The 13897-nt window shown below is 45.7% G+C and overlaps 1 protein-coding gene across 7 annotated transcripts in view; it reads right to left on the reverse strand.

The window, feature by feature from the left end:
• DENND2A (DENN domain containing 2A) overlaps nucleotides 1–13897 on the reverse strand; it is a 104305-nt gene that overhangs the window by 21441 nt on the left and 68967 nt on the right. For all 7 annotated transcript variants that reach the window (XM_077850156.1, XM_077850157.1, XM_077850153.1 and 4 more), the window contains 4 exons: nucleotides 13574–13643; nucleotides 11696–11773; nucleotides 7549–7689; nucleotides 6020–6168 (listed from right to left, as the gene is read on the reverse strand). In XM_077850156.1, coding sequence (XP_077706282.1) covers nucleotides 6020–6168; nucleotides 7549–7689; nucleotides 11696–11773; nucleotides 13574–13643 — 438 coding nt within the window. The remainder of the gene's footprint in view (nucleotides 1–6019; nucleotides 6169–7548; nucleotides 7690–11695; nucleotides 11774–13573; nucleotides 13644–13897) is intronic.

The raw sequence follows: 13897 nt of genomic DNA on the forward strand, positions 1-13897 counted from the left end.
TCGCCGAGCACAACTGATTCTAGACAGGACAGGGAATCCCCATTTAGGCTTACAGAAACTGATTTAAAAAAAAAAAGCAAAAAGGAGCACATAAAAAAATGAAGGTGCATAGCTACCTAGGAACTCATCTGTGCAGTTGCTCATGTGCCGAAGCTAAGGGCAAACTCCACTATTTATCAAGATTCGACCACCTAATCCTACTTATCAGTACTCATTTGGCTTACAATCTTCATATACTCTAAATAAAAAGATAAAAAGGAAATTTCTTGAATGTTAAAAATTTTGTGGGGATCCCTAGGTGGCTCAGTGGCTTAGTATCTGCCTTTGGCTCAGGTCATGATCCCAGAGTCCTGGGATTGAGTCCTGCATCGGGCTCCCTGCATGGAGCCTGCTTTTCCCTCTGCCTGTCTCTCTCTCTCTCTCTCTCTTGCTGTGTCTCTCATGAATAAATAAATAAAACCTTTAAAAAATGTTAAAAACTTTGTGCCATAGGGACACCTGGGTAGCTCAGCGGTTGAGCATCTGCCTTTGGCTCAGGTAGTGATCCTGGGGTCCTGGGATTGAGTCCTACATCGGGTTCCCTGTGAGGAGCCTGCTTCTCCCTCTGCCTGTGTCTCTTGTGAATAAATAAATAAAATTAAAAACAACAACAACAAAAACGTTGTTCCATAAAACTTTTGGACAAATTTGTTTATGTGCAGCTCTGACTTTATTATTCGGCCTGGTCTGTAGATTAGTCAGAATGTTGGGAATTGAAATTAATAAAATAAAAAACAAATGTTTATCATTGGGGAAATGAAGAAAGGGGTATAAGAAAATATTTATTTGGGTTGCTATGACAACAGAACGAGCCATCACAACAACATTCTTTCTTTTGCATCTGTCAAACTTTGGCTTGACAGTGCCTTAAGAAACACTCAGTGTCCACCCTGAAGATGAAACGGAGCAAAAATGTTATTCTAAATTTGATAGATTTTTGGCTCGACTTAAAAACCCTTTTATAACTCATTCAGTATTTGCCACAAGTCCCAGCTACTTCCTCTTGCAGTGGGCAGACTGACTAGCAAGGGGTGGGGGTGGGGGAACCACAGGCCAAATGCAGGCTCACGTCCACAATGGCTGCCATGCGGCCACTCACTGAGCTCGTGGCATGTCCTGCACTCATGTGTTCTGCGGTCTCACAAAGGTTGGGGAGAATTAGAAGACTGTGGAGGCTTGTTTTCACTTCTAGCTGAACAGGGCTGGAAATGGGATCACACATGGCATGTGCAGTACTGTGCCTGGTGATGAGGATGAAAGCCCCCATGGGAGCATATGTGGAAGTCTCTCTTGGTAGGCTTTCCCAACTCAGACGACTTGCAGCCAGCCACTGTCCCCCAAGCTCTAGTTTGTCATGGTCTAGCCAAAGAACCCTTCAATTCCTTCTGGCTCTTTGCCGGTAAATCAGACAGCATTAGGTGGATGGAGATTCCTCCTGGAGGGACACCCCAGCAGAGCAGGCTGGAAGAGGGAAGATGGGTTCTGGCTTTTTCACTCATGATGTTCTATGGTGGAGTTTCTGCGCTTTGATCACCAGCTATGTCACTTTCTTTTTTTTTTAAGATTTTATTTTTAAGTAATCTCTACACTAACGTGGGGCTCAAACTTACAACCCTAAGATCAAGAGTCACATGCTCCACTGACTGAGCTCCAGCCATGTCACTTTTTTTCTTTTTTAAGATTTTATTTATTCACTCATAGACACACACACACACACACACACACACACACACACACACACACACAGGCAGAGACACAGGCAGAGGGAGAAGCAGGCTCCATGCAGGGACTGGAGCCTGACATGGGACTCCATCCCGGGTCTCTGGGATCACGCCCTGGACTGAAGGTGGCGCTAAACCGCTGAGCCACCTGGGCTGCCCCTGTGTCACTTTCTTACAGGTGAGCCAGACTACCCTATCAGGGAAGGGGTTACAATTAAAGGTCAGAGAGCCCCAACCCTGAGGCCTCCAGAAGTACAGAGTGTAGGCTGCAAAAGGAGGTGCAGAGGCATCCCGACTTCTGAGCATAGCCTAGAGAGAGGCCTGGGAATCCTGGAAAGGACTCACAACATGGTATTTAACTCTAACCCAAGTCACATGTAGAGGGGCATTAAAGGAGCACACACAGTTACTGGGGCATCACACCAGCTCTGAAGAGTCCAGGATTAGAACCACTCTAAGGGAGGCCACAGTAGCAGGGACAGGCTGCACAGGTGATTTTTACTGAACCAGATGAGGCCAGGAGAAGAGTGAGCCTGGGGAGCATGGGGAGATGTGGGGTGTTAGCACTGACTTTCTCTCAACAGCATGTTCATGGCATCACACAGCATTTGAGTCGGAGGGGTCCTGCAGGAATTAGATAGTCCTCTCCCCCATTGCACAGATGGGCACATGAGGTGGTCATCCCCCAAGTCGTCCCCTGGGACACTCTGGAAAGCACAGGATGCCTGAGGAGGTGGGTCGTGGGGCAGGAATGGGGCCATTAGAAGGTTCTTCCTCAGTTATCAGAGGCCCGGGGCACTCTGGCCCAGGGAGTTGGGAGAATTTCAGAGCTTGGAAAGACTGTGGGGTCGCCCAGCTCCACCTGACTAACTGGGTCCCAGCTGAAGGCCGTAAGGGAGGGAGGTTCTAGGGAGAAAAGCATGGAGGTCTTGGCTTCTTCAGTACACAATACAAGCCTGCCTGCCAAGCACAAATAGGGTCTCAATGGCATGTTTTATTGTTTTATTTTTTTAAGATTTTATTTATTTATTCATAGAGACACACAGAGAGAGAGAGGCAGAGGGAGAAGCAGGCTCCATGCAGGGAGCCTGATGTAGGCCTCGATCCCGGGTCTCCAGGATCACACCCCAGACTGCAGGCAGCGCCAAACCGCTGCGCCACCGGGGCTGCCCTCAATGGCATGTTTTAAAAAAGACTTTCCTTATGTATTCTGTTAAAGGGGTCACAGGCACTGCCCTTCACCCACCCACCCCCACCACGTGACCTGCTCCTCCTCCTCCCTTCTCATCTTCTCTGGAGCCAGGCTGCCTGTGTCCCAACTCTCCCACTAACCACTGGCTGATCAGAGCAAAGTGACTTAACCTCTGTGTGCTCCTTAGTTTCCTAACAATAAATGCTTTCTGACTGAGTTGTCAGGAGCCTGAAAGAACACAAGTCAAACCCTTCCGAGAGCCTGGCCCAGAGGTGACATTCCAGTCCACCTTGTGGTGGCCATGTTGTTACTGTCGGCAGGCTTGCTCATGCTGTTTCTTTCTTTTCCTGCCTCCACTCTGTGGGCCTTTTATTTATTTTTCCACCTCTTCAGGTCTGCCTGGAATGCTTACCGGATGGAAAGAGAATGTACTGGGCAAGAGAGAACCCTTTGAGCCATCTGTCACAAGAAGAGCATGGGCTGCCTTTGGGGACAAGGTGACACAGGAGCCATATCAAGTCTCAGTGATGAGGGGCCTGGGTGCAGATGAGCACTGGTTTCATAAATGAGGAGCCCCAGCGCCCACCACTGAGGACATTCAGGCATCCTCCTTCCTCCTAGGAGCACCCTCAGCCCCTGCGTCCTTTGTGATGAGATGAATGTGCAAGTCTGAAAGCTATAAACACACACACACACACACACACACACGCACACACACACACAGAGTAGTTAACTGCACGGTGGCCTGGCTCTGGACCCAAGGAGAGAACCGAAGTTAGCCCTGTCTGTGCAGCAGCCACAGCCAGCATTTTACCCCTGCTCGTGGGCATCTGCTGTTCCAAGGGACTCAATCTCTAAGAGCAGAATATCAGGCATCATGGAAGGTGGGGCGAGGAGAGACACTCCGAAGTCCCCTCCAGTCAGACAACATCGACGACACCCCAATAAAGCTGCCCCAGGACAGGAGGGGAGGGGCTGGGAGAGCTAACCCAGATGCAGCCACCACTGGGCACAGTCCATTCACAGGGACGGCAGTTTCTTCGCTTTCCTTTGTCTCCTGTTAGAGCAGCTCTGGGGGAGGGGCTTCAGCCTGTCAACCCAGAAATCTGTCCAGGCAGGAGGGAGTGGTGGTCCCTTCCCAGACATCTTTGTAACGAGTGTTTCCTGGTGTCTCAGCACCTGAAGCCTGACTCGTCCCCTCTGGTGTCCTTAAAGGATGCATCTGTCTTTGACCCTTTCTGTTCCCACCTTCTCTCTCATTGTACTTTGACAAGAAAAATAGATGATACTTGGATACTTTGCCAGGGAGGGAAGCCAGGAGAGGGCACGCTCCTCTCCAGCCACGCCCATCTTTCTAGACATTCTCTCAGGCTGCACCTTCCCAAGCTTCCCATCTTCAACCCAGGAAGCAAGCTCCTCGTGGGACTGTTCGGCCCTATCTCCAGTCTGGGCGGGCAGCAGGTTTACATGGCTGGCCTTTACTTCTTGCATGGGCCTTTCTGAGATCCACTACGTTCCCCTCCCCCAGGTTGAGCCTGAGAATTCTACTTCCGGGGGACAAAGTGAGGGCTTCCAGAGAATACAGACAGCATCTAGATGAAATCCGACCCCGGTCACTGAAGGGTTATTACTCATCTTTAGCTTCCAGAGCCCCAACCTTAGAACTCTCCAGTCTGAATTCCCCAGTGCCCAGCACCAGCTGCAGGCTGAGAGTCAGCCTGCTTCCGCAGCGGACCCCAGTGCACAGGGAGTGCAATAAGCATGACAGTAAAAGTGAATAGCTCGCTAAAAACTGGGCTGGGAGCAAGCTGGGAATAGCCAAATGGCTGCTGTCCAAAGAGGAGTATCACTGAGATGACCAGATGGGCTGGAGTGGGAGGAGAGGACTGGATTCCATTTCCTACCATGTTCCTGATGAGCTCCACATTCATACCTTCTGTCCTTTCCATTCTTCTTTCCCTGTTCTTCTTCCTTCCCTTGTGTTTTCCAGATTTGGGAGTCATATTTCCTCTCCAAATCAGAGTTCTTCTACTTTTGTGTTTTTGGTATTTCTTCTTTCCAGATGGACTCCTTGGTTGGCCTCATCTGCTTTCCCTGGTTGTCAGGTCTATCTCTGGCCAGACCCCACATCTCAGCCCTTCCTGGAGTGGCACTCACCACCTGTGCTGCCGTGCCCTTAGTTCCGAAGCAAAGAAGGCTCTGATTCAGTATTGTGAAGTGATGAAAAAGCCAGGAATTCTTTTTATTTTTAAAGTTCATTCACTCCAATGCCTATCTGCATCCCCTCTGGCTCTTCTCTGATTTGGGCTTTGCAAATCATTGAATGTGACCCTTTGGACATGGGGGGCATCCTACCAAGCCATGAGCAGGTGTGTGTGGTTCTATGTAACTTATTTCAACACTGAGAGGAAGGGCTGCCTTTGGGATCCATCTGTGCTGAAGCATGGCCCTGCAACCCTCTGTGAACCTTGGCTCCTTGCCTCCTGCTCTGCCTGCCACTCTGCTTAGCCACCGTGAATGGCTTTCCAGTTTCTGAAGGTGACATGCTCGGCCTCCTGTATCCTTGCCTGTGTATCTCAGCCTGGAGTGTGCTTTCTACTTGCTCTTAGTCTTAGGACTCAGCCAAAACTGGTCTCCTCTGAATGAGAGCCCTCCTTGGTTCTAGAACACACTGCTCTAGTAAGTCTTTACAGCATAGTACCCGGTGTCCTGCTCCCTTCTCTGCCCTCCACCCCCCAACCTCCGGCCCACCGGGACCGAAAACTCTTGAGTACAGCTCTGCTCTTTTACTCTCATCCCTTTAGCGCATAGCAGAGTGCCTAGCACACAGCAGGATGAATGAAAGGCAGCCAGAATATCAGATAAGTAGTGCACAGAAGCACAGGCTTACCTGTGCTTTACAGAACTCGTGTGCCTCTTAAACCTCCAGGCCTTGCAGCCCGCTGACCTGCCCTCTTCCCTCAAGAGGTGTTTCCTTTGTAGTCCCAGGCAGTCACCTGCCCTGCACAATCTAGACAGTTTAAGACTGTCAGGCAGACACTTTAGCAGAAGTAGCCAAGATTGGTACCTGAGCTTGTCTGCGATGAAGATGACCCTCCTCTCCAGAAGCAGGGAGGCGAAAACACAGAGCAGGTGGCGGACGCTGAGAGAGGAGAAGAGGGACTCAAAGTCTACATGTTCCAGCCTGGAGTCCAGGGGGCGGCACAGTTCAATCACCTGCCAGAGAATAGGGCAGCCATGAGGAGGGGCCGCACCCCAGGCCTGTGGCTCTGAGGTCCTCAGGAGAAAAGGGAAAGAAAACAGGGAAGGCCAAAGTGATTGGGGAGAAGAAAGCTTCTAGGACCCTGGGGGGCAGGGGCAGGTAGACTTGGTACGAACTCTGTCTCACAGTGGAGGGTAAGGAAAGTTCAGATGGAGCTGGGGAGACGGGATGGCAGGACCAATGGCCCTGGGCCCCAAAGCTTGGAAGCTCTGCCTGATAGTGATGTGTTGGGACTGCCCCCCTCCCCAGGAGTTCATTATGGTTGATGTCCTATCATTTAGAGTCCCATAGGAAAGTGTCTCTGCCTCACCAGGAATATCACCTGCTGGAATGGAGTCACAGGATCACACAGAAGGACCAACAGATCCAGGCAGCACTTTCAAGATTCATCTCCTCTAGAAGGCATTTCTCAATAAACCCCACCTTATACCAATCCTTCCCTTAGGATGTGTCTTACAGCTTGTACACTTAGTGGGCACATCTTCTCATTCTGTACTTGCTGAAATGTTCTTGAATTTATCTCAAGTCATTGCTCACATGTGTGTTTTTCTCTATAAATAGCTGGCTCCTTCACAGTGAGCAGAGACTGGTGATTTACTCCGAGTATGGCACCTGCCCAGTGCTGTACACATAGTGGGGCTCAATAATGTCAACATCTCCATGGCCAAGCCATCTGCACCTGGCATAAGGATAGTGTAGGGTTCCCCAGCAACATGGAGAACACTTCTTTCTGTTCTGGGAAATTGAATTATTCCAGAATACCCCACTTATTCTTACCCTTCTCCTGTCTCCAGAAGTGACCTGCTTTTTCAAGGGCTCTTGGAACTAGAGACTCGAGGCTGAATGGGATCTGCCTAGTGATATCCACAGAGCCATATAAAGGGAATGGGAAAGATGAAAAAAAAGTTCTGCATTAAATTCCAATCCAGTCAAGGAAGGAGGCGTACCTCAAAGTCCTAAACAGGTGAATCAAAAGTAGTACCTAAGCTTGTCTTCCCTGAAAATAATCTGTTTTACATTATGAAATTATAAGAGGTGACAGAGACCAAAAAGGTAAATAGGTTCCAATACAATCTATGAATGTAATGGGCTAGTAAGAGAAGCTAAGGATGTTCAATGCAGGTCCCTAACTGTAAGGCCAATGCCATGCAAAGAAACACTATGTGCTGCCATGGCATAGCTCTGGGGGTTGCTCTCTGTGACTGAATCGTGGAATGGATGGACAGGACTTAGGGTGGATTTTACGATGTCTAATGTCACATTCAGTGATGTGACAGCCCACTTGGTCTGGGCCGTTCTCTCCTCTAAGAGACAATAGGAGTCTGTTGGCTTACCTCAGTTCCTGATCCTGGCAAGAAGTTCTTGACAATGATGGTTTTGCCCAGTGCTGGGAAAGGAGCTTCCATGACACTCCTCATAAGGGGCTGCACCAGGGCAGGAGAGATGCCTCGCCGTTTCTCCACCTCATCCAAGATCTGCAAGGGGAAGATGCCTATGTCATTGCCTCAAATCTCTTCTCTATGTGCCCACTCCTTTGCCATGTGCCTTTACAGTTCTTCCCACTGAATTTCCTTGACCCCCCTGGACTTTGGGTTTGGCCATGTAACTTACTGGGCTAATATATGCATTCTCATTGGTAGTAATATTGCCCCCGAGGGGATAACTTACTGGGCTAATATATGCATTCTCATTGGTAGTAATATTGCCCCCGAGGGGATTGGGTGTGGTGCTAGAAAAAATAAATATTATAATGGTTTGTAGTCCTTTACAGGCCCACAATATATAAGAAGATCTACAGTGTAACTGTGGAGTTAAAATTTCTCTGGGGGATAGCCATTAGGGAAATGCAAACTGAAACCACAATGAAACACCACTTTATAGCCATTAAGATGGCTAAAACCAAATGATAGACAGTAGCATGTGTTGGCATGGAAGTGGAAAAACTGGAACCCGCATGCACTGCTGGTGGGAACGTGAACTAGTGAAGCCCATTTGCTAAGCAATCTGGCAGTATCTTAAAAGGTTAAACATAGTGTTTCCATATGTCTTAGCAATTATTTTTCTGGTATTTACCCAACAGGAATGAAAACATGTTCACACAAAAACTAGTACATTGGGGTGCTTGGGTGGGGCCATCACTTAACTGCCTGACTCTTGATTTTGGCTCAAGTTATGATCTCAGGGTTGTGAGATTGAGCCCCATGTCAGCCTCTGCACTCGACATAGAATCTGTTTGAGATTTTCTCTCCTTCTCCCTCTGCCCTCCGCACTGTACACTCTCTCTCTCTAAAATAAATAAATAAATCTTAAAAAAAAACAAGAACAAAGATTGTGCATTAATGTTCATAGCAGAATTATTCATGGTAGTCAAAAAGGAACTAGAGACTCGAGGCTGGATGTCCATCAACTGATGAATAGATAAGCAAAATGTGATATTCCATTATATGCCATAATTAGCTGTAAAGAGGAATGAAACACTGATTCATGCTATAACATGGATGAACATTGAAAAGATAAGGCTAAGTCAGTGCTTGCTTCGGCAGCACATATATTCAAATTAGGTTAAGTCAAAGACAACAGCCACAAAAGACCACTTATTATGATTCCACTTGGATAAAATATTCAGAATAGGCAAATCCATAGTCATCAAAAGTAGACTGATAGTTTACTAGGGCTTGGAAGGGAGTGCTCTTGGGTACAGGGGTTGCTTGCAGGGTCATAAAAATGCCCTATAAATGTGGGGATGATCACACAACTGTGTGGATATGTTAAAAGCCACTGAATCCTAGATTTTATTTTATTATTATTATTTTTTAAAGATTTTATTTATTATTTTTAAAGATATTATTTATTTATTCATAAGAGACAGAGAGGCAGAGACATAGGCAGAGGGAGAAGCAGGCTCCATGCAGGGAGCCCGATGTAGGACTCGATCCCAGGACTTCGGGATCATGCCCTGAGCCAAAGGCAGACACTCAACCAATGAGCCACCCAGGCGTCCCAAGATTTTATTTATTGATTTAGAAAGAGAGAAACAGAGATAGTGACAGAGAGCAAGCAGGGAGGAGAGGGAGAAGCAGGCTCCCCACTGAACAGAGAGCCCAATGGATGCAGGGCTCAATTGGGGGCTCTGTGATCATGACCTGAGCAGAGGCTTAACTGACTGAGCCACCCAAGCACCCGTAGAAATACTATTTATAATACCACGTGTACATACTGAACCTTTGAAATATGGCTAGTCTCGGGATGCCTGGGTGGCTCAGTGGTTGAGCATCTGACTTCAGCAGAGGGTGTGTGATCCTGGGATCTGAGATCAAGGCACATACTGGCCTCCCTGCAGGGAGCCTGTTTCTCCCTCTGCCTGTGTCTCTGCCTCTCTTTCTGTCTCTCATGAATAAATAAATAAATAAATAAATAAATAAATAAATAAATAAATAAAAAGGAATATGGCTAGTTTGATTTGAGATGTGTTACAAAATACTCAGATTTCAGAATACAAAATTAAGAATATAAAATATCAAGGACTATATTGAATTATATGTTGAAATAATATTTTGGATTTATGGGTAAAATGAAATATATTATTAAAATTAAAAAGATTATATATATGGTAGTTCCTCAAAAAAAAATTAAATATAGAATTACCATATGATCCAGTAATTCCACACTTATGGGTACATAGCCCAAAGATTTGAAAGCAGGGACTCAGATATCTGAATGGCCATGTTCATAGTAGCATAATTCACAATAACTAAAACGTGGAAACAACACAAACATCCATCTAGAAAAACAGATAAAGAAAATATGACATATACAAACAATACCATGCTATCCAGCCTTAAAAAAGATGCTTCTCCCTCCTCTTGCGTCTGCCTCTCTATGTCTATCATAAATAAATAAATAAATAAATAAATAAATAAATAAATAAATCTTTAAAAAAAAAGGGGGGGGAATCCCTGGGTGGCTCAGCGGTTTGGCGCCTGCCTTTGGCCCAGGGCGCGATCCTGGAGTCCCGGGATTGAGTCCCGCGTCAGGCTCCTGACATGGAGCCTGCTTCTCCCTCCTCCTGTGTCTCTGCCTCTCTCTCTCTCTCTCTCTGTCTATAATAAATAAATAAATAAATAAATAAATAAATAAATAAATAAATCTTTTTTTTTTTAAAAAAAAAAAAGGAAAGAAATTCTGACACATGCTCCAATATGGACGAACCTTGAGGACACATGCTAAGTGATACAAGCCGTTCACAAAAGGATAAAAATTAGATTCCATTTACATGAGTAAATGCAGTAATCAGATTCATTGAGACAGACAGTAGAATGGTGATTGCCAGAGGTCTAGGGGAGAGGGGAATGGTGACTTAGTGTTTAGTGTTGCAGAGTTTTAGTTCAGGGGTATCAAAAGATTCTGGAGGGAGGCCTGGGTGGCTCAGCGGTTAAGTGTCCACCTTCAGCTCAGGGTGTGATCTGGGAGTCCCAGGATCAAGTTCCACATTGGGCTCCCTGCATGGAGCCTGCTTCTCCCTCTGCCTTGTCTCTGCCTCTCTCTCTGTTTTCTCATGAATAAATAAATAAAATCTTAAAAAAAAAAAAAAGATTCTAGAGCTGGATGATGGTGACAGATGACATACAATGTGAATGAACATGTTAATCAACTGTATACTTAAAAGTGGCTAAAATAGGATGCCTGCATGCTCAGTCAGTTAAGTGCCCATGGGTCATGATCCCAGGGTCCTGGGACTGGGTCCCACATCAGGATCCCTGCTCAGCGGGGAAGTCTGCTTCTCCCTCTGCCTGTGTCTCTGCCTAGCTCTCTCTGTGGGTCTCTTATGAATGAATAAAAAAAAATCAATTTATGGATTAGATATTCATGTCTGGTTAAAGTAAGAAATTAATGTTAGATTATATCTAAAATTTTTGAGATTATCATCATACACATTAGTAATTAGCTCTTTTCTATCCACCCAGAATAGTGGGGTGGATTAGACAATTCAGTATGGCAATTCCTAGGTCTTGATACATTGGCTCATCTTCCCAAAAAGAGGGCCAAATTATATAAAGATTTTGATACATTAAGAGTATGACCACAATAATAAATATCTCACACTAACAACACATATGTACATAGACATTTATACAACCATCCATCATAGTGGCCTTTTTGTCATGCAAAAGCGAATATGAGAAAAGTTGATGCTTAGAAGAAAGGAAAACACGAGGAATATTCTGGAAAGATCCTCTGCCCCTTCTGTCCTCTGAAATTATTTTGACTCTCCCCCCACCAGCTGCTTCTGGTCCCTGACCTTCCTCAGCTTTCACTGAGGGTACTAATGATAAAAGGACAGAGGAGGAGATGTGGAGAGGAAGTGGGAAGGAAAATGTTAGGATACGATTACAAAAGTACCAGGAGTCAAGGTGTTTCCTGTATCCTCCTGGGCTCTGCCTTGCCTTCCCTTCCTCCCTTCTCTGAGACCCAAGTCCTTACCTTTGAAAAGAGGCTGAAGCATCCCAGGCGGCTCACAATGCAGTAAACTTCAGGGAGACGCTTCCCTTTGCCACCAGGCTTTTTAGAGTGAAACACAAGGAAATTATGTGTTACTGCTTCAAAGGAGAAGAGAACCCAAACAGTTTTAAGTGCCTATCATGTACCAGATGTTTCCCCACACTGTAGCTTTTGAAAACCCATTTAGGTAAGTAGTTACCAATACCCCATTCTATAGGTGGGAACCACTCTGGTCACGTGGTATATGTATTTATATTCTCCTGAAGGACCAAATCAAGAGTGTTGTGCACACAGTAGGTGCTCAATATGGCCTGTGGGGCCATAAAGTAAGGAAGCTTAACTTGTTTACCCAAATCACTGTGGTTCCTCTTAAGGAGCTACCTTGAAAACAAATTTTATTATAATGATAATTCCAATTCAGAAATCATTTCAGAACATCCTTTTTGGAAACTGCCTTTTAAGTTAATTTTCAAACCTAAATGAAAATCAATCTCCATATGTCAAAGTAATTTTATCAACAAAACTTATTATATCCCACTTAACTTTTTATTTTTTATTTATTTTTTCCACTAACTTTTTAAATTTTTTTTTTTTAAGATTTTATTTATTTATAGAGACACAGAGAGAGAGAGGCAGAGACACAGGCAGAGGGAGAAGCAGGCTCCATGCAGGGACGTGGGACTCGATCCAGGGTTTCCAGGATCACACCCTGGGCTGCAGGCAGTGCTAAACCGCTGCGCCACCGGGGCTGCCCAACTTTTTAAATTGTTATCCACACTGGGATCCCTGGGTGGCGCAGCGGTTTGGCGCCTGCCTTTGGCCCAGGGCGCGATCCTGGAGACCCGGGATCGAATCCCACGTCGGGCTCCCGGTGCATGGAGCCTGCTTCTCCCTCTGCCTGTGTCTCTGCCTCTCTCTCTCTCTCTCTCTGTGACTATCATAAATAAATAAAAATTAAAAAAAAATTGTTATCCACACTTTTTATTCACTAATTAATTCAACAAATATATATATATTTTTAATTCAACAAATATTTATTGAATATCTACCATGTGCTGTGTATTATCTTGACTCTTAATTATATCAGCTTATTTTGAAGATTCAAAATCACTCAGTGGAAAATGATTTGCTCCCACTAAAGATTTTCAAAAGAATGGGTCTCAAAAAGACAAGCTCGGGCAGCCCGGGTGGCTTAGTGGTTTAGTGCCGCCTTTGGCCCAGAGTGTGATCCTGGAGACCCAGGATCAAGTCCCACGTTGGGCTCCAGGCATAGAGTCTGCTTTTCCCTCTGCCTGTGTCTCTGCCTCTCTCTCTCTCTCTCTCTCTCTCTCTCTCTGTCTCTCATGAGTAAATAAATAAAATCTGAAAAAAAAAAAAAAAAAAAAAAGGACAAGCTCTGGGGACACCTGAGTGGCTTAGTGATTGAGTGTCTGCCTTTGGCTCAGGGCGTGATCCTAGGATCCTGGGATCAAGTCCCACATTGGGCTCTCTGCATGGAGCCTGCTTCTCCCTCTGTGTGTCTCTCATGAATAAATAAATAAAATCTTAAAAAAAAATAAAAGGAAGGACAGAAAGGTCTTTTATTTGGCAGGGAAAATACTGGAGGAAGTATTTTCTTTCTAAAGGAGACAAAGTTGTTCCCTTCTACCAGTAAGACTTAGGTGAACCCCCAAATCTTCCATGGTTTTATTTATTTTATTTTATTATTATTATTTTTTTAATCTTCCATGGTTTTAACTCCCCTGATTAACCAGTCACACTTCCCACCTCTTCTCTTGTGGCACATGGTGAAGCCCCAGGAATCCAGCTCTGCCCGGGGCTGCCCAGAGTTCTGGCAGACAGACAGCAGAGTATACTAACCAGTAGTCTTCGGCAGTAACCAAATCTTCTGCTCCCATCTTCTCCAGTTAAGACAAATGAGAAGGTTTCACTGCAGTTGGGGAAACAAAAGTGCATTAAACAGCAAAACAAAACAAAAGACACATGACAGCATTCAGGAGACATTCTGGAGGGGGCCATCAAAAGGGCTGCTCCCTGTCCTGCCCATCCATCTCTGTACAGGGACTCTGTGTCAGGGATAGGGAGACCTAAAGTGTCAACTGCATCCTGAGAGGACAAGCTCTCATAGCATTCTGTCATCTGAGCTGTCCCATCACCCAAAGCATGGCTGGGTAAGTCACTTAC

The sequence above is a fragment of the Canis aureus genome, chromosome 15 (genome assembly GCF_053574225.1).
Source record: "Canis aureus isolate CA01 chromosome 15, VMU_Caureus_v.1.0, whole genome shotgun sequence".
Classification (NCBI taxonomy): domain Eukaryota; kingdom Metazoa; phylum Chordata; class Mammalia; order Carnivora; family Canidae; genus Canis; species Canis aureus.